Here is an 18,500-nt window from a genome sequence, read left to right as displayed (position 1 = left end):
GGAGTGCTGTGGAGAAGGGCTGCCTTGCCCAGCTGTCTAGCGACCAACTCAGGCTTATGGAAAGAGCAGCAGCATCATAGGCTTCAGGGCTTAGACACGGGGGGGGGAATGGTGGGGGGTCATGTGATATGTTGCCCACTAGGGGCAAAGAGAGAGCTCTCAGCCCACCCCCACCCAACAAAGCCGAGAGAGAAACACCACAGGGGCGGGGAGAGAACCAGACAAAGAACTGGCAGGCAAGTGGGTTCTACGGAGAGAAAACTGCACAACATCCCAGGAGGGGAGTTCAATTTTAGAGCGAGAGGGTATGTAGGGAGTTGGAAAGACCAGCCCTCTAATGGGTCTCAGTTCCCAACCCTTTCCAGGGGAGGGGCACTGAACCTGCACTGTGCCCTCCGAGTTAGCCCTCAGGGAGCAGAGTGAGTGGAGTCCTGCAGAAACACTCCAGCCACGGGGGCATCCCGCAGCAGAGGGTCCCCCGCCCAGCAGGGCGCTGGGAAGGGGCAAGTGGCGCACAGCAAGCCCCAGTCACTTACGTTCAGGATGTGCCCAGGCACCTGTGTATTTCTGGGTTCCACCTGTTCGTATTTCATCAAAAGGTTCAAAATCCAAGGCTGGAGGACGTAGACTTTAGGGACAGCCAGCCACCTCCGCTCATCCTCCAACCTGAGAGAGGAGAGGCAGGGGTCAGTTCTGAAGACAGGGAAGTGTGAAGTCTGCAGCTTCAGCCCAGAGTTCAGAGACATGTTCCAAGCAGCAGAAAGGCCAGCAGCTGCCTCCAGCGCTCACTGGCAAACAGCTCAGTGCCCATTAGGAAAGATGGATCAGGTCCCTTCCCTGGGCAGGATGCTCCACGTGGATCTCACCAGCATTCCTTCTCTGGCTGTCCGGGCAAGTCATTTCCCTGTTGTATCTTTAATGCATACAGCTATTTGCATGGCTGCTATTTAAATCCCACCATAAAGATCTGGTGACCCCTTGCAGTATAGCCGAACAGAAACAGCTACCCATGCTTACCCCAAAGTGTCCATCCTTCTAATAGGGAAGGCCATAGATCTCGCCCAGCTGAAGAAAACATCTGACCTTGAGACTGTATCTCAAAAGCTGTGTTTTTTGACTGAGAATAGGTATCCTGCAGTAATTGACTGTAATGGGAGTGTATTAATTCCTCATTGTTTATGATGAATTAATTTATTATTGGTATTGGCACAGCACCTGGGAGCCCTAGCCATGGCCCCAGACCCTGCTGTGCCAGGCATTGGGCAGGCACAGAACAAAATGAGCTTACAGTTTCAACGTTAAAAATAAAGTAACTCTTCTAGAGCTGCTGTGGCAATTCTCTCCTTCAGGGACTGATCCACAACTTCCCACGCCTTGCCCAACAGGCCCGGTTCTGGGCTCCAGGCAGGCTGGAGACCTACTGGAGGGGATTTGCAGAGTTTCCTGCTAGAAGAAAGGGGATTTGCAGGTAAGCATAGATGACTTCCCTGTGTCTAAGCCCCTTTTTATTCTACAGTAAGTATTTCTGTGGCCCCCATTCTATGGTATTGGAGTACTTCCCAGGCTTTGATGTATTTCTTCCCCCAATACCCCTGTGAGACAGGGCGCAGCTACTATCCACAATGGACAGAAACTGCAGCACCAAGAGGCTGGCCCATGGGAAGTCTGTGCAGGAGAAGAGAACTCAAGCCAGGTCTCCCAAGACCCAGTCTAGAGCCGACTAGGCCATCTTTCCTGTCACGTTTTACGGCAATCACAGCGTGCAGCCTTATGACCGGCTGCATCACTCAGCAACTGGACTGCATCACCCAGCAACGGGCAGTGCTGTGGGTCTTTCATTGTGCGGCTTCAAGGGACAGTACCACACTGAGATCCCTCCCCTCCTTCTCCCAGACACCCCTTCCCAGAACGCGGCAGCCATAACCCAGGCTATCACAGCCCAGCTGTTCCACAGCACAGCCTGAAGGAAAAGGTTGCTAGCAGCTGCCATAGGGGCTTGTGACCGCTCTCCCATTCCCCACCTCCAGTCTCTACTGAAAGGCATTTACTCAGAAACGACAAGCGCCACACACCAACGTGCCTCCCCTAGGTTCCTTGCTCAGGGAGAAGTGTCGTGCTCCTATCTGATGGAGGTACCTCAGTACTGCCCCTTTGACAGGAATTCCTGTCCAGCTGGTCCCCTCTTTGCAGGGCAGCACTAGTCTGAGACTCCCATGAGTCCCTACAGGGCTACTCTGCCCAAAGTGCCATTCAAAGCCCCTCAGCCCCACCCTGAGGGCAGAAATGCAGGATTTTCAGCCCTTTGCTCCCTGGGCTCTAAGCTGAGCTGGGTTTGAGAGCCTGGAGTGAGAGGAGGGACAGAAAGAGACCAAATCCCAATGTCATTCGCATGGATAACAGGTGAGCAAGTAGCTCAGGTCGGCCCACTGTTTGTCCTGCACACAAAAGGCCATTTACCCTACTCCCCATTCAGGGCCTGAGCCTACCTGGCGCTACAGGCATTCCACACCTCCTAGGATCAGGCCTCGCAATCCCACGGAGTAGCCAGTTCTCCACATGCAGCAGACACAGAGCCAGCGTGTCTTTGTAGGTAAACGTCACCGGCTGAGATTGTGAGGGGAGAGCTCCTTGTGAAGGAAGGCCAGCATGGCGATAAAGCAGCACGCTCAGTAGCGGAGACATGGGCATACAGCACACATGTTCTGCACGCAAAGGCAGGAAGTGGGAGCTGACCTCTCTACAAGGGCATGGGGGAGATAGCTGGGTGCCTGGGATGGGATGTACAATCTTACCGCTGCATTCCTTCGCACTCTGGAATTCGGTCGGAGTTCTTTGCTTGGAAGATCGTAGGCCTCTGAAGGTAACACACACTCAAACCGCTGACCTGCCTGCAACCACAACAAGAGAGACAAAGTGGGTAAAGCAATGTCGGTTATGAATCGACTTGTGTTGGAGGAAAGGACAGCTTTTGAGCTTCAGGGAGCTCTCCTCTTCAGGTCTGGGAAAGGTAGCCAGAGTGTCCAAGCTAAATACATGGTGGGATAGCATGTCTGAACCACTTATGTTTAACAATCTGTCTCACCATGTATTTAACTTGGACACTCTGGTCACCTTCCCAAGACGTGAAGACAACTCAAAAGATTGCCTCTTCCACCAACAGAAGTTGTCCCAATAAGAGGTATCACCTCCCCCACCTTGTCTCTTTAATATCCTGGGACCAACATGGCTACAACAACCCTGCAATTAACCATGTCACCCCGTTAGCTGTGTGGGGGAATTTCCTTCATTTCCCCACACCCTGTTGGAGAACAGCCCGATTCCTGTAACCCGCCCTAGGAGGCCCACAAGAGGGAAGGCCTGCTCTAGCACACCATAGGGAGCATGACTGGGGGAGAAATGAGTTAATTAATGCAAAGATACCAAGATGTTGGGATAACATGCAACACTCTGAACCATTTTATATGTTCCCACAAACTTGGTCACCTGAAGGCTGGCATTTGGGGGGATAGAAAAGGAAAGGACGTAGAGATATTCCAGCCGCAGATGAAGATTTCTTCAAATGCCTTGAAAAGGAAAATGTACTCTAAAGCTGCTAGCTCAGAAGTTCTCAGACTTTTCTACTGGTGACCCCTTTCACACAGCAAGCCTCTGAGTGCGACCCCCCCCCCTTATACATTCAAAACACTTTTATATATTTAACACCATTATAAATGCTGGAGGCAAAGAGGGGTTTGGGATGGAGGCTGACAGCTTGTAACCCCCCATGTAATAACCTCACAACCCCCTGAGGAGTCCCAACCCCCAGTTTGAGAACCCCTGTGCTAGCTGGTTTATCTAATTGCAGTGTACAGGAATTAGGTAGAATATTTTACAGCAGCTTGTGAATCTTCTAGTGGCGCTAACTGTGTTCTTTGTGTTAGATTTGAGCTTAGCATTAAGTGCTAAGCCTCAAACATTAAGCCAGAGCATTAAGCTAGGTCTTGGGTGTTTGTCTCTAGGTAATTAACATTGTTATTTGAGAGCTTGCTGTGCCCAATTTTTGTTGTGTTCAGAGAAAAAGACAAGACTAATCATAACAAATATTTTTATATCTGTGACAATTAAACACAGTTAGCCATTTGTCCTGTTCTTAATCAGTCGAAGAACAAGCCTGGCTTGCCAGAGAGAGACTTGGCAGAATCTGCCGTTTTTCCCCTTATAATTTCAACAGATAATATTGATGTTGATTTTTAAGCATTGTTTTAGATTTTTATCTATTTAAATTCTGCTGGTTATGGGAAATTACTGCGGGTGTGTGTGTCACTTATTTAATGACACCAGATGTTGAGATTCAGAAAGTTAAAGCTATATAAACCGTTAAACCACAAATTGTCAATTTCGCCCATGAAAATACACAAAGTAAATATCCTTAAATCAACAAACCCTACCTGTTTTTACAATTCATTCTCTAGTCCATTTGGGACAAGCCTAAATCACTGGATTTGGTCTCTTAGTTCTCAAGAAGCATTTTTCTCACGTTGCCTATCTGTAAATTTCATTGATTATCGATGGAAATATTTTTTCATGGGTTTGTGCGTGTCCGGTGAAATCGACATTTCCTGGTAAAACCCTAACCGCTCCAAGCCAGGCGAGGACTTGCTGTGAAAGGGTCGCAGCCGGGTTGGGCTGAGCGGAGGCTCCCGAACAACGCGCAGGGAGAGAGCGGGGGACGCCGCGCGGGGCCCAAGGGAAGGCTCCAGCGCCGACTGGCCGCCGGGACTCCGGGCTCTGGCCGGGCCCTGGGAGCGCAGGCAGAGAGTCCTGCGCCTCCAGGAGGCGGCTGTAAAATCGGGGTGACACTTCTACCCACATCCCGGCTTAAATCGCTGACTGACTGCGAAGATCCCCCCGAAAGACAGGCCCCAGGGCCGGGTACGCGGGGGGGGAGCCCAGGGCCGGGTACGCGGGGGGGGGGGGGAGCCCCAGGGCCGGGTACGCGGGGGGGGGGGGAGCCCCAGGGCCGGGTACGCGGGGGGGCCCGGGGGGGCCCAGCGCTGCCTCCCCCCCCCAGCAGCCCCCGTTTCATTCGCTCGCTTCACCTTCCAGCCAGTCCGGGGGGTGCCAAATCGCGCGGCGGCGGCTTTTCCTGGCCCTCGGCCTCTCGCATCCTGGCGGCGGGGGCCCGGGGCGCTCAGTGGGGCTTCGCGGCGGGGCGCGGGGGCCGGGAGGCCGGGTGCCCTCGGCCGCCGGGAGCAGCAGGCAGGGCGTGCGCGGCGCTGCGCATGGCCGGAGAGGTTAGCGGGGGACGCTGCACAGCCCCCAGCTTACCACAGCTGCAAAGCCCTCTGCGAAAACGCGCCCGCCCGCCCGCCTGGGGAGGGGGTGGAGCTGGGGCGACAGGAAGGAAACGGCCGGGAGCCCGCCCACAAGAAAGATGTCGGAGCGGGCGGGGGGCGGCCATCGCTGTGTGGGGATGGGGGGGCGGCCATCGCTGTGTGGGGATGGGGCCCGGCGGCGCCGGCCCTGCCCTGGGGGGGGGGGCGGCCATCGCTGTGTGGGGATGGGGCCCGGCGGCGCCGGCCGCGCCCTGTGGGGGGCGGCCATCGCTGTGTGGGGATGGGGCCCGGCGGCGCCGGCCCTGCCCTGGGGGGGGGGCGGCCATCGCTGTGTGGGGATGGGGCCCGGCGGCGCCGGCCGCGCCCTGTGGGGGGCGGCCATCGCTGTGTGGGGATGGGGCCCGGCGGCGGCGCGGGGTTCCCGGCGCTCCCCGCGGGCCGAGCCAGGAGCGTTTCCCGCCCGCGGGCTCTGGGATGCCCCAGCCGGGGGCGCTCACTGGGCGCGGGGCGAGCGTTGACCGGCCGCAGGCGGTGGGTGGGGGACCCGGGCGCGACCCCCGGGCTGCCCGGGGCTCTCGCAGTGCGGTCACCCCCGCCCAGGGCGTCGCTCCCAGCGCCGTCTTCCCTGCTCCGTACAGCGCCGAGCTCGCACGGCCCCCGAGCGCGCAGCGTTTCCGCGCCTAAGCGGCCGTGTGGACAAGGCCCAACAGGTGTCACTCCCTCGGAGACCTTCCCTAGGTTACCCGCACTGCTTCTGCCCAAAGCAGGGGTGGGCAAACTAGGCCCGCGGGCGGATCGCCAGCCCTGTGGCGCCGCGGGGCTAAGGCAGGCTCCCTGCCTGCCCTGGCCCCACGCCGCTCCTGGCCAGCACCGGATCCCTGCGGCCGGCTGCCCTCCCCTGAGGGTACCTCCCCTGGGCCATGGTTCCCTACTCCCAGCCCCTAGGAGCTGTAGGGGGAAGCGGCTGCAGGAAGGGCAGCATGCAGAGCCCTGTGCCCGCCTGCCCACACACACCCTCTCCCCTGAGGGGCGTGGTGCTGGCTGCTTCCAGGAGCAGTGTGGGGCCAGGGCAGGCTACAGCCTGGACCCCAAACACCTGCACCCCAACCCCCTACCACACCTTGCCCCAGCCTTACATTCATGGCCCTGCATGCAATTTCCCCACCCAGATGTAGCCTTTGAGCCAAAATGTTTGCCCACCCCTGCTCTAAGGTCAGTCTATCCATACACCTGGCAGGTAGGAACTGAAACAAGTCTCCCAACAAACAAACTGTTGCTTTCTCCATACAGTTGTTTACCCTGAGTTAATTCAATCAAATCACTTCCACACCCATCAGCTGCAGCAAACTGCTTGCAAAAACTACCATGAAGATTTTTGTCTTCAGGACTTTGGCTATGTTTGGTATCTCTTTAAAACAGAATCCAGTCTCCAAGTTGGTGGTGGTGGTAGATCCAAAAGCAGGTATCCAGAACAGTGTCTGTGCAGAGGCTCATAGGGCAGAGGGGCTGCAGTTGGTGGACACACCTAGGCAGCAAAGGGAGTCCTGTAAGCAAGGAGGTTCAGATTGCAACCCTCTAGGAGAAAGGAGTGGGGGAAAGGGGACCAGATCCTGCTGATGGGAAGAATGAGTGTCCAGCCTTGAAATTGGTAGCAGATGAAAATTTGAAAGCTAGTGTCTGGGTTGATACAATCTACCTGGCTGACAAGGGAGGGGGAATATTTGCCCATAGCTGTTAGCACAGAGGACACACCTGGCCAGCTAAAAGATTCAAGTGAAACAAGAGGCATGATATAACCAAGATACTTATAAACATTCACATTTGTAACAAATTTGGTGTTACTGTTAAGGTTAAGCCCTCTGAGGTATTTGATTCTGATGTTAACCCTGGTAAAAAGGTACAATGTGTATGACTGATAAAAAGCCTGTAAACATATTGGGAATAATACCTAAAAATACACTGTATGCTAGAGAGCTTAATGATAGTGAAATGTTACAACTGATACCTGTAAGCAATTTTGGACCTTGGCACAGCAGAGAAACCTTAACAAATCCAGTCTGCTGTATAGAAAGGGAAGCTGAGGCACACCACCACATTGCTCTCATGGCTAAATGCCAAGGTGATTATGTTGTACCAATAAAATAAAAACCAGCAGGATCTTATTAAAGGGAAAAAGGCAAAATACCACATTTATTGTGAATACAGAAAGAATCATAGTAAGCAGTTAGTTCTAGTTATAACATTCCATTCAATCTCATATTCATTCACACATTCATTCATACAAACACACACACACACACAGAGGTTCTGCAAGGTTGTTATTATAGTTACCAGCCTTAGAGTTGCTCATGCCAAAGGTGGCCTGGACATGAGGAGGGAGCAGGGCCTTGTCAGATGCTCATCTGATGCTCCTGGAAGTTGGTTTGCAGAATCAGGCCCCAAAGTTCTCACTTTTTAGAGTCTATTTTTATAGGAATTTCTTCCTATGCCAGTCTATGGGAATTGCTTCATCATGCTGTTGCTGAATCAATCAGCAGATAGCACATTCCTGACGGCTCCAAGATGTTATCTTGTTCTTTGGTTCTCCCATTCTTGAGGCTGTTGGGTGGATTCCAGTCTGCCCTCCGGGGGGGGGTCCTCTGGTTATTTCCACTTGACGCCTTCTTCAGCCGATGGACACTGGATTCTTAGGCTGGCACCTCCCTGATCATTCAGTTATTATCCACACCAAGCATCCATCCACATACATCCTCTATCTCTATTTTAATCACAATTGTTAATACAACAAAAGGGTGGGGAGTCTCTGGGTGTTGTTTCTGTTGTTAGAGTATTGCTTTGAGTCTCTCTCTCTGTGAATTGCTTTGAGAACAGACTCTGTCTTAGAATGTACTAACACAATTAGCAGCTTGCAAGTTTCACACATAGAGGGAGAGAAACAGTACCAAAAACCAAGAGACTTCTTAATTAGTAATACCCTGGAATTTAAACTATGGGGAATCAAACTCATTTGTGATTTTAATACAGAACTTCTTTAATATGATCCAACATAATCCCCCTTTTGACACTAAGATTTATAATCGTCAGTGTCACTTTCTATGTAGCCTATTCAAGAGAAAGTACTGTGAGGCAATTTGAGTTTGTGATTCCGATTCATGCCACATACATGATCCTAGTGATGTATCTTTACTACAAGGTTCTGGGGCAACAGGCAAGATGAGGCACACCCACTTTTGAGGAGTCCATTCGGTACAACCTCTAGTGTCGAATAGCTTCCCTCCCTCCCCAGCCCACTGGCTCAAGGTCCAGGGTAGCCAAAAGGATCCCATGTGTAATATGGGGAGTGGGTTAACCTTCAATACCTTTGCCTCCAGGGACTATTGGTGTGCAATTTTGACAACAATTTCTCCCATTAACAAGTCTGGTTTACAGTACTGGAAACATATTGCATCCATTCATATTGATAAGTGTCAAACAATGATCTCTTTCTTTTTTAACAAATGCATCAAACCCTTAATATTTCCCAATATGACCCAGAACATTTTGTGTTCCAAAGTAGCTAGTGCAGGTATCTGCATTTCAGTGCATCCCATAGCTATGGCTGTGTAGTTTCCTATTTCTAATATTTTTTTTTTCTTATGGATAAGCCATGTGGTAGTATTAAGCCATTACTAAAGATTCCATCGGCCTTTTAGGTTACCCAGACCAATTTGGACCAAGTCTACATTGGCATGTACTTGTTTTTGTATCAGGCTGTCCTGTAGCTGGGACAGAAAGCTTAATTTATTTTTAAGTTCCTGCAGGTCTTCAGTATTTTTTTTTTTTTTTAAACACACAACAGTGCTAGCAACAAGACAAAACACAAGACAAAACATAGAACACAGAACACAATTTCTATTGTGACAGTAGATTCATGGTATTGGGTTGCTTTTCAGCTGGCATCAGCTTTTCCTGATTTTCTGAAAGACAAAAAGAACATGTTTCTACCCCTTTTGGGGTCGCAGATTATTGCTTAAAATATTTCTTTTACAAATACCCTGGCTGATTGCAGGCAAAACAGAGAAATTGCCCCCATATTTTCCTGCTTTTGTTCTATAGGCAGGCCAGGTTTCAATGGCTTTTATCTTTTAAGGGTTATGGGGAAATTATCCCACTGTTTAGTCATTAAATCCCTGAGTTTTCCTTCTTATACAGCAGACCAAGTTTATAATGTTTTTCCTGCTGTGTTAAGCTTTAAGTTTTATTTACAGGTAATAACTGAGAAGCATCATTACCATACGACCTTAAAGGATTTTTCCAAAAATCATACACACTATACGTTGTTACAGGGATACTTATTATCATTAAATTTATTAAAATTATCTTGTTATCCCATGCCTTTTATTTAGACAATTTGTTTGCTGACCAGGTATGTCCTTTATCTGCAGCTCCTTTGTGCTGCTAGTTCTTTCCTTCATCATTTAGGTAATTTGCATTTTCACAGAAACTTCCTGCTTTTGGATTTAAACCCATCAGCAGCTCAGAGAGTCTATCTTAAAAGGGACACAATCAACTTTAACCAGAGTTTTGATTACTTTTAACTTCTGCTTCCAAAACACACAGCAATCTGAAAAAGAAAACCCAACCTATTGTGGCTCCCTTTGGAGCCCTAATAGCATTTTAATTAAGTAGCATGGTATGTTTGCATTTCTTTTGCCCCTTCTACAATATACCCTGCACATGTTCTGGGGCAAATGCACATTCCTTCCATAGTTTAACTTCTATAACATTATCCAGATCCATTTTTACATAAGGTGTCACTATTTCTTTTTTTGCTTACAGAGTTTTCATGCACCTTTATCAAAGTGACAGTCTGATTACTCAGAGCCATTTTAAGACTCAGTGTTTCTAACATTGCTTCTTTTTGTTTTGTGCACCTCACCCCTGCTGTTGCTTCAGAGAGGCACTGTCTTTTTTTAATTTTTTTTTTACTATAACTCTCATCTGCTATTTTGTTACAAAAACAAACAAACAAAAAACAAACAAACAAAAAGAATCCAAAAATTTTTTTTTATATTCTCCTGATTTTGACTGCCCTGCTGCAGCCACAACTTAAAAACATTTTAAATTTTGTAAAGCATTGAGTTACCTTTTAAGGGTTAAATGCCAAATCCCAAAGCCAAACAACACTAATTACCTGTGTCTAGCAAAAAGGTCTGTCAGTTTTGCAACTTTGAATTAAAGAGTCAAATGGATTTTTAGTGGCATTATTTAAAACAAAAACAAAACTAACTGGTCCTTAGAACTTTACATATTTACACACACACAGACAGATACATACACGTTTTCTTTTCCTTAACATCCCTTCCACACTGCTCTGTTTTTTACATCTTACATTCCCTTTATACATTTGAGGCAGTTAAGTTCCAATAGAACCCTCTTATGTTCTTTTATCAAATTTGACTAAATTGTCCAGTCAAATGATTTTAATCAGATAGTTTATTTTTGCCTGGCTAATTTACAGACATTCCTTTGGAAAAGGGCCCATTTTTCTTTCAGAATGGCTGCAAAGAAACCAAGAATGCTCTTTCTCTAACACTTTTCCTTTTTAACATTTTCGGTTAAAAGTTGTTTGGGTGAAATACAAAGTTTAACTGCTTAATTCCCTCCAGCCTCTGCAGAGTTAACTTTTTTTTTTTTACTCTCTTTTCTCTTTGTAATTATGCCTGGGGGTGCCGTACATAGGACCTTCTCCCCCTTTACCTGCCTCCCTCCAGCCTCTGCAGTTAACTTTTTCACTCTTTTTGTATTCCTGGAGTGCCTCTTTCACTATTTTCAGCTGGCTTTGGGTATTTGTAGCCAGCACCTTCCAATTGTCTGCTCCCTTTTCCGTTTGTGCCTTTTCCTCTTTACATGAGGACAAGCGGAGGGAAGAATCCTTACATGCCTCCCACAACAACCAAATTGCTGCTGCATCTCTTTTGGCAGCACTAGAAGGTTTGTATATGAGGATATACTGAGCCAATCTATCCTCTAGGTCCGAAATAGTGCAGACATCAGCTAGGGCTTGTTTAGTCCAAGGACTGTGCCCACATTTTTGAAGGATTTGTTTAAAAGGTGTAATTTCTTTAACAAAAGGTGAGGTTGGAGTTCCTTCTGACTCCATTCCTCCCTCTGGTACTGGCTTACCCTGTTTTCTTTTAAACATCTTAACATGGATATTTCAATCTCTTTGTCACTGCTGGTATTACTTAGCAAGTGACACAGCCTAGATTCTGAAATCATAGCTTAATCTATGCGTTTTTCCCCTGCTACCTTCCCGGAGGCCAGCAGGTCCCCTGCTACCTTCTCGGAGGCCAGCAGGTCCAGTTAACCTATTTCTCCCTGCTACCTTCTCGGAGGCCAGCAGGTCCGGTTAACCTATTTCTCCCTGCTACCTTCTCGGAGGCCAGCAGGTCCGGTTAACCTATTTCTCCCTGCTACCTTCTCGGAGGCCAGCAGGTCCGGTTAACCTGTTCTTTCCTGCTACCTTCTCGGAGGCCAGCAGGTCCCCTGCTACCTTCCCAGAGGCCAGCAGGTCCAGTTAACCTATTTCTCCCTGCTACCTTCTCGGAGGCCAGCAGGTCCGGTTAACCTGTTCTTCCCTGCTACCTTCTCGGAGGCCAGCAGGTCCCCTGCTACCTTCCCGGAGGCCAGCAGGTCTAGTTTAATCTGTTTTCCCTGCTACCTTCTCGGAGGCCAGCAGGTCCCCTGCTACCTTCTCGGAGGCCAGCAGGTCTGGTTTAATCTGTTTTTTCCTGCTACCTTCTCGGAGGCCAGCAGGTCCCCTGCTACCTTCTCGGAGGCCAGCAGGTCTGGTTTAATCTAATAGAAATGCCTAGCTCACTAGAGCTGGCGGTGTGCACACCAATATTTACAATAACTGAGGTTTTTTACCAATATTCCCCCTTTCGCAATTCTCCACCAAAATGTGGTAGTATTAAAATAAAAACCAGCAGGATCTTATTAAAGGGAAAAAGGCAAAATACCACATTTATTGTGAATACAGAAAGAATCATAGTAAGCAGTTAGTTCTAGTTATAACATTCCATTCAATCTCATATTCATTCACACATTCATTCATACAAACACACACACACACACACACACACAGAGGTTCTGCAAGGTTGTTATTATAGTTACCAGCCTTAGAGTTGCTCATGCCAAAGGTGGCCTGGACATGAGGAGGGAGCAGGGCCTTGTCAGATGCTCATCTGATGCTCCTGGAAGTTGGTTTGCAGAATCAGACCCCAAAGTTCTCACTTTTTAGAGTCTATTTTTATAGGAATTTCTTCCTATGCCAGTCTATGGGAATTGCTTCATCATGCTGTTGCTGAATCAATCAGCAGATAGCACATTCCTGACGGCTCCAAGATGTTATCTTGTTCTTTGGTTCTCCCATTCTTGAGGCTGTTGGGTGGATTCCAGTCTGCCCTCCGGGGGGGGGTCCTCTGGTTATTTCCACTTGACGCCTTCTTCAGCCGATGGACACTGGATTCTTAGGCTGGCACCTCCCTGATCATTCAGTTATTATCCACACCAAGCATCCATCCACATACATCCTCTATCTCTATTTTAATCACAATTGTTAATACAACAAAAGGGTGGGGAGTCTCTGGGTGTTGTTTCTGTTGTTAGAGTATTGCTTTGAGTCTCTCTCTCTGTGAATTGCTTTGAGAACAGACTCTGTCTTAGAATGTACTAACACAATTAGCAGCTTGCAAGTTTCACACATAGAGGGAGAGAAACAGTACCAAAAACCAAGAGACTTCTTAATTAGTAATACCCTGGAATTTAAACTATGGGGAATCAAACTCATTTGTGATTTTAATACAGAACTTCTTTAATATGATCCAACAATTACACCATTGAAAGCATTAGTGTCTATATTAGAGTAACATCAGATGAAAAATAACTTCAGAAAATTAAGGAAATGTTAATAAAAAGCCTGATTTAGACCTGATTTTGATAAACCATTTCTGCTGTACACTAATACTTGTTTCAGAGTAACAGCCGTGTTAGTCTGTATTCGCAAAAAGAAAAGGAGGATGTGTGGCACCTTAGAGACAAATTTATTTGAGCATAAGCTTTCGTGAGCTACAGTTCACTTCATCAGATGCATACAGTGGAAAATACAGTGGGGAGATTTATATACACAGAGAACATGAAACAATGGGTGTTACCATACACACTGTAATGAGAGTGATCAGGTAAGGTGAGCTATTTCCAGCAGTTGACAAGAACGTCTGAGGAACGTCGGGGGGGACAAGGGGAAATAGTTTTACTTTCTGTAATGACACATCCACTCCCAGTCTTTATTCAAGCCTAAGTTAATTATATCCAGTTTGCAAATTAATTCCAATTCAGCAGTCTCTCATTGGAGTCTGTTTTTGAAGTTTTTTTGTTGAAGAATTGCCACTTTTACGTCTGTAATGGAATGACCAAGGAGATTGAAGTGTTCTCCGACTGGTTTTTGAATGTTATAATTCTTGACGTCTGATTTGTTCCATTTATTGTTTTATGTAGAGACTGTCCAGTTTGGCCAATGTACATGGCAGAGGGGCATTGCTGGCACATGATGGCATATATCACATTGTTAGATTTGCAGGTGAATGAGCCTCTGATAGTGTGGCTGATGTGATTAGGCCCTATGATTGTGTCCCCTGAATAGATATGTGGACACAGTTGGCAACGGGCTTTGTTGCAAGGAAATGGCCCACCTTGATTATCATTACAAAAGTTTCCCCCCCGCCCTCTGCTCTCCTGCTGGTAATCTTACCTGATCACTCTTGTTGCTGTGTGTATGGTAACACTCATTATTTCATGTTCTCTGTGTATATAAATCTCCCTACAGTATTTTCCACTGCATGCATCCGATGAAGTGAGCTGTAGCTCATGAAAGCTTATGCTCAAATAAATTTGTTAGTCTCTGTCAAGGTTCCTTCCCCACTCTGAACCCTAGGGTACAGATGTGGGGACCTGCATGAAACCCCCCTAAGCTTATTTTTACCAGTTTAGGTTAAAACTTCCCCAAGGTACAAACTATTTTACCTTTTGCCGTTGTACTTTATCGCTGCCACCACCAAACGTCTAACAGATATATAACCGGGAAAGAGCCCGCTTGGAAACGTCTTTCCCCCCAAAATCCTCCCACATCCCTATACCCCCTTTCCTGGGGAAGGCTTGATAAAAATCCTCACCAATTTGCATAGGTGAACACAGACCCAAACCCTTGGATCTTAAGAACAATGAAAAAGCAATCAGGTTCTTAAAAGAAGAATTTTAATAGAAGAAAAAGTAAAAGAATCACCTCTGTAAAATCAGGATGGTAAATACCTTACAGGGTAATCAGATTCAAAACATAGAGAATCCCTCTAAGCAAAACCATAAGTTACAAAAAGACACAAAATCAGGAATCTACGTTCCATTCAGCACAGCTTATTTACTCAGCCATTTAAAAAAACAGAATCTAACGCATATCTAGCTAGATTACTTACTAAGTTCTAAGACTCCATTCCTTTTCTGTTCCCAGCAAAAGCATCACACAGACAGAGAGAGCCTTTGTTTCTCCCCCCTCCAGCTTTTGAAAGTATCTTGTCTCCTCATTGGTCAGGTGCCACCGAGGTTATCCTAGCTTCTTAACCCTTTACAGGTGAAAGGGTTTTATCTCTGGCCAGGAGAGATTTTAAAGGTGTTTACCCTTCCCTTTATATTTATGATCGTCTCTAAGGTGCCACAAGTACTCTTTTTCTTTTTGCGGAAATGTTGTAGTTTCCCAAGTATGATAATCTTGTTTATATGTTTGTATCATCTTTGTAAAACGAATTATAGATTTGTAGGGTATGTCTGTATTTCCAAACTTGTGCTGTGTTTCTGGGTGGCACCCCCAGACAGATTGGCATTAGTACTAGGCCTGCTTGATGGCCCATCAAGGGACACCAACTGTACAATGAACTCATTGAACTCTAACCCGTGCCTGCTTTCTAGCCGAGGGGCTCTCTGCCACTATTTTTACTGATTCTTGGTATGCCTTTGGGGTTGTGCATGACTTTGGCACCCTCTGGCAGGCTCGAGGTTTTCTTACCTCTACTGGTACCCCTATCAAGAATGGCCCCTACATTGCCGCTCTCCTGTATGCAGTTTTACTACCATCTGCCTTGGCAATTGTTAAGTGTACTGGCCACTCAGCGGCAGACACCGAGGTGTCAAAAGGTAATGCACTTGCTGATGCTGCTGCAAAACATGCCGCCACTATAAAACCTTCACCAGAAGCGTTTCTTGGTCCCCTCTCTGTCTCTGTAATGCCACCATCCCTGTCTCATCTCGCTCAGCTCCAGGATTCTGCCCCAGAAACAGAGAAAGACTCCTGGAGTGCTTTGGGTTGCTCTTTGCATTCTGATTCCCTTTGGCGATCGCCCACAGGTACCTTTGTAGCCCCCCTCTCAGTCAACCCATCTCTAGCCGCCCTGCTACATGGTGTTTCGCAAGTCGGCAAGGAGGGGATGGTCTCTGCTATGAGTAAGGCGGGGTGGTGGGCTCCCCATTTCAGCTCCTTTGCAACCCGCCACTGTGCCGCTTGTGTTACTTGTCAAAGCCACAATGTAGGCAAATCTGTAAAAGTAACACAAGGGTTCCGGGGTTTGCCTCAAGCACCTTTCCTACACTGGCAACTTGATTTTGTACAAATGCCAAAGTGTCAGAAATATGAATTCATTTTAGTTATAATATGTCCGTTTTCAGGTTGGATTGAAGCCTTTCCCTGTCGCAAAGCTGATTCATTGTCCGTTGCAAAATGTCTGTTAAACCACATTATCCCTACCAAGGGAATTCCTGCCACTTTGTCTAGTGACCGGGGAACACATTTTACTGGAAAAATTGTTCAACATCTAAACCAGGTATTACATGTCACCCACCTGTTGCACTGCCCTTACCATCCACAGAGTGCAGGGGCAGTTGAAATGGTGTGCTTAAAAATAAGCTGGCAAAAATCTGTAGTTCCACAGAGTTAAACTGGCCAGCTGCTTTACCACTGGCCCTTATGGAAATTTGGTCATCCCCATCCCAGAGACACAAATTGAGTCCATTTGAAATCATCATGGGACGCCCTATGCGAACAATGGCTACTATTACCCCAGCCCCAGACCTAAACCTAACTCACAGCACGCTCCTCCAGTACTGCAAAGGGTTAATGCAAGCTGTGAGCTCCTTCCATTGGCAGGTGGGAGCAGCTTGGCCGAGGGAACCCACCTCTGCTGCCTGTCACACCCCTGAGCCTGGTGATTGGGTCTGCCTGCGGCACCACCTTCAGAAGCACGCCTTGGAACCCCGGTGGGAGGGTCCATACCAGGTACTGCTCACCACCCAGACAGCAGTGAAATTATCCGGCATCGCTGCATGGATCCACGCCTCACAGTGTAAGCCAGCGCCACCTCAAGGGGACCAAGCACCTCTGCAAGACCACGCAGAACCAGCTTCAACCCCAGAAGACAAAGAGGAACAGCCTGCAATACCTTACAATCTGCGCTCTCGTAAGGGTTGCCAGAAGCAGAGGGTAAGCAGACAGCAGGACCCAACAAACAAGAAGCAGTAGTGAGCCTAGCGCCTGCTGCCTGGTGGACGTAAAAGCGTGACTGTGGTTCCCTCGAAAGGGGTTGTCGGAACCAGAAAGGGTCCTGCTTCCAACATGTGTCCTTAGAGAAGCTTAATCCTCAGCTCCTGTGTCCTGAGGGTTTGGGGAATCCAGAGTGACAGTGACAATTCTTTCATCCAACAACAGGTGCAGATAGCCCAGATCCTGAATATTTCTAATTGCTGGGTCTGCAGCCACATCCCAGCTCACTCACAAGCTAGTATCCCCACCATGGCAATCCCTTTGAATTCCTCAGAGCTTGCTGGAGAACCCTATCCACTTAAAAGGACATGGAAGGAAAATGACACTTGGGGGCTGGGAAAAACATATGTTCCTAAACGTATAAGTGTGGTGAAAGGAAAGGGCCACTGGTGCTGGGTGTGTAATGGGACAGGGCTGAATCTAGGGAGGAGCAGCTGTCTCTAATACATCGTGTCCCATGGTGTATGGGACTATTCAAACAAGGTTGGAGAATGGTGAACCGGGTATGGAAAGATAAACTTCCTCTCAACCTGGGATCAAACCAAAGGTTCAATCTCTTGCTCCCCCTACAGCCTCCCTGAGAAAAACAGCACCATCTACAAATGTCATGTGAATGCTACCTCTTCTCCCAGTGAAAATCATCCTGTGCCCTTTGGGGGATACTATTCCTCCTTTGTAAATTCGTACATGTCAAAGGGTTGCAGTCAACCCTTCCCAGCTTTAATGGGACATCATTGGGTTTGTGGGGAAAATGCTTACACTGTGTTACCAGGTCAGGTATCTGTTATCCTGCTCAGCTTTTCCCACAATTCCGGGTGCTTCAATCCCTCCCACAAAATCGCCTCCGTAATTTCAGGCGAAAAAGGAGGGACTTGCCAGATGCTAAATGGTTTGTGGATAACATAAGCCCCCTAACTTGGGAAGAAGCTGTTGGCATTTCTTTAGTCCCAGTAGGGGGGGGTAATCCACCATGCAAAAAGGCTTTTAAGGTTACAAGCGGTGGTTGAGATCATGACCAATGAAACAGGAGAGAGCTTAAAAGCTCTAGCCAAAGAAGCAGGAGCGGTCCGACAAGTGGCCCTCCAAAACCGTCGGGCATTAGATATAATACTGGCAGCCAAAGGAGGGACCTGTGCTCTAATTGGAACAGAATGCTGTGTATACATACCTGATAATACTAATGAGGTAATAAATCGTGCTAGCCATCTGGAGCAAATTGCATACCTTCCCCACGAAGAACCAAGTTCCTTGTGGAAATGGATAAGTAACTTATTCAATTTCTCTAGTCTGGGAAACTGGTTGTTTCAAGGAATCCTGACTATCCTATTTGGAATTCTAATAATCTTTGTGTGTTTTCAATTGATTTCTTGTTGTATCCAAAACTGCACAAGACACACCATCCATCAGGTTACCCCGAACCAGAGTGCTAATCTAATGTTGTTAAATGTCACCAGTGAAAGTAATGAAAAAGAATGATTGATGTATGGAATCCAGTAAGTCATTGGTCATGGGCGTAGCCTTGACCAAAAGGGGGGATTGTGAAAGTATAACATTGTATA

At 47.6% G+C, this 18,500-nt stretch overlaps 1 protein-coding gene across 7 annotated transcripts in view; it reads right to left on the bottom strand.

Moving 5' to 3' along the window:
* The window catches only part of LOC125620562 (uncharacterized), a 49,748-nt gene extending 44,311 nt beyond the window's left edge, over nt 1–5,437 (bottom strand). For 2 of the 7 annotated variants that reach the window (XM_048816430.2, XM_048816435.2), the window contains exons 1-3: nt 5,079–5,352; nt 2,793–2,888; nt 537–666 (exon numbers count right to left, since the gene is read on the bottom strand). In XM_048816430.2, the coding sequence (XP_048672387.1) occupies nt 537–666; nt 2,793–2,888; nt 5,079–5,146 (294 nt within the window). In that variant the 5' untranslated portion in view covers nt 5,147–5,352. Of the gene's footprint in view, nt 1–536; nt 668–2,792; nt 2,889–4,427; nt 4,460–5,078 lie in introns of those variants that run through there. The other 5 variants (XM_048816437.2, XM_048816434.2, XM_048816432.2 and 2 more) reach the window with 5 other exon arrangements.
* Between the last annotated feature and the right edge of the window lie 13,063 nt (nt 5,438–18,500).

The sequence above is a fragment of the Caretta caretta genome, chromosome 12, assembly GCF_965140235.1.
Source record: "Caretta caretta isolate rCarCar2 chromosome 12, rCarCar1.hap1, whole genome shotgun sequence".
In the NCBI taxonomy this organism is placed as follows: Eukaryota; Metazoa; Chordata; order Testudines; family Cheloniidae; genus Caretta; species Caretta caretta.
The sequence above is the reverse complement of the archived record's forward strand: the minus strand, read 5'-3'. Positions and strand labels throughout refer to the sequence as shown.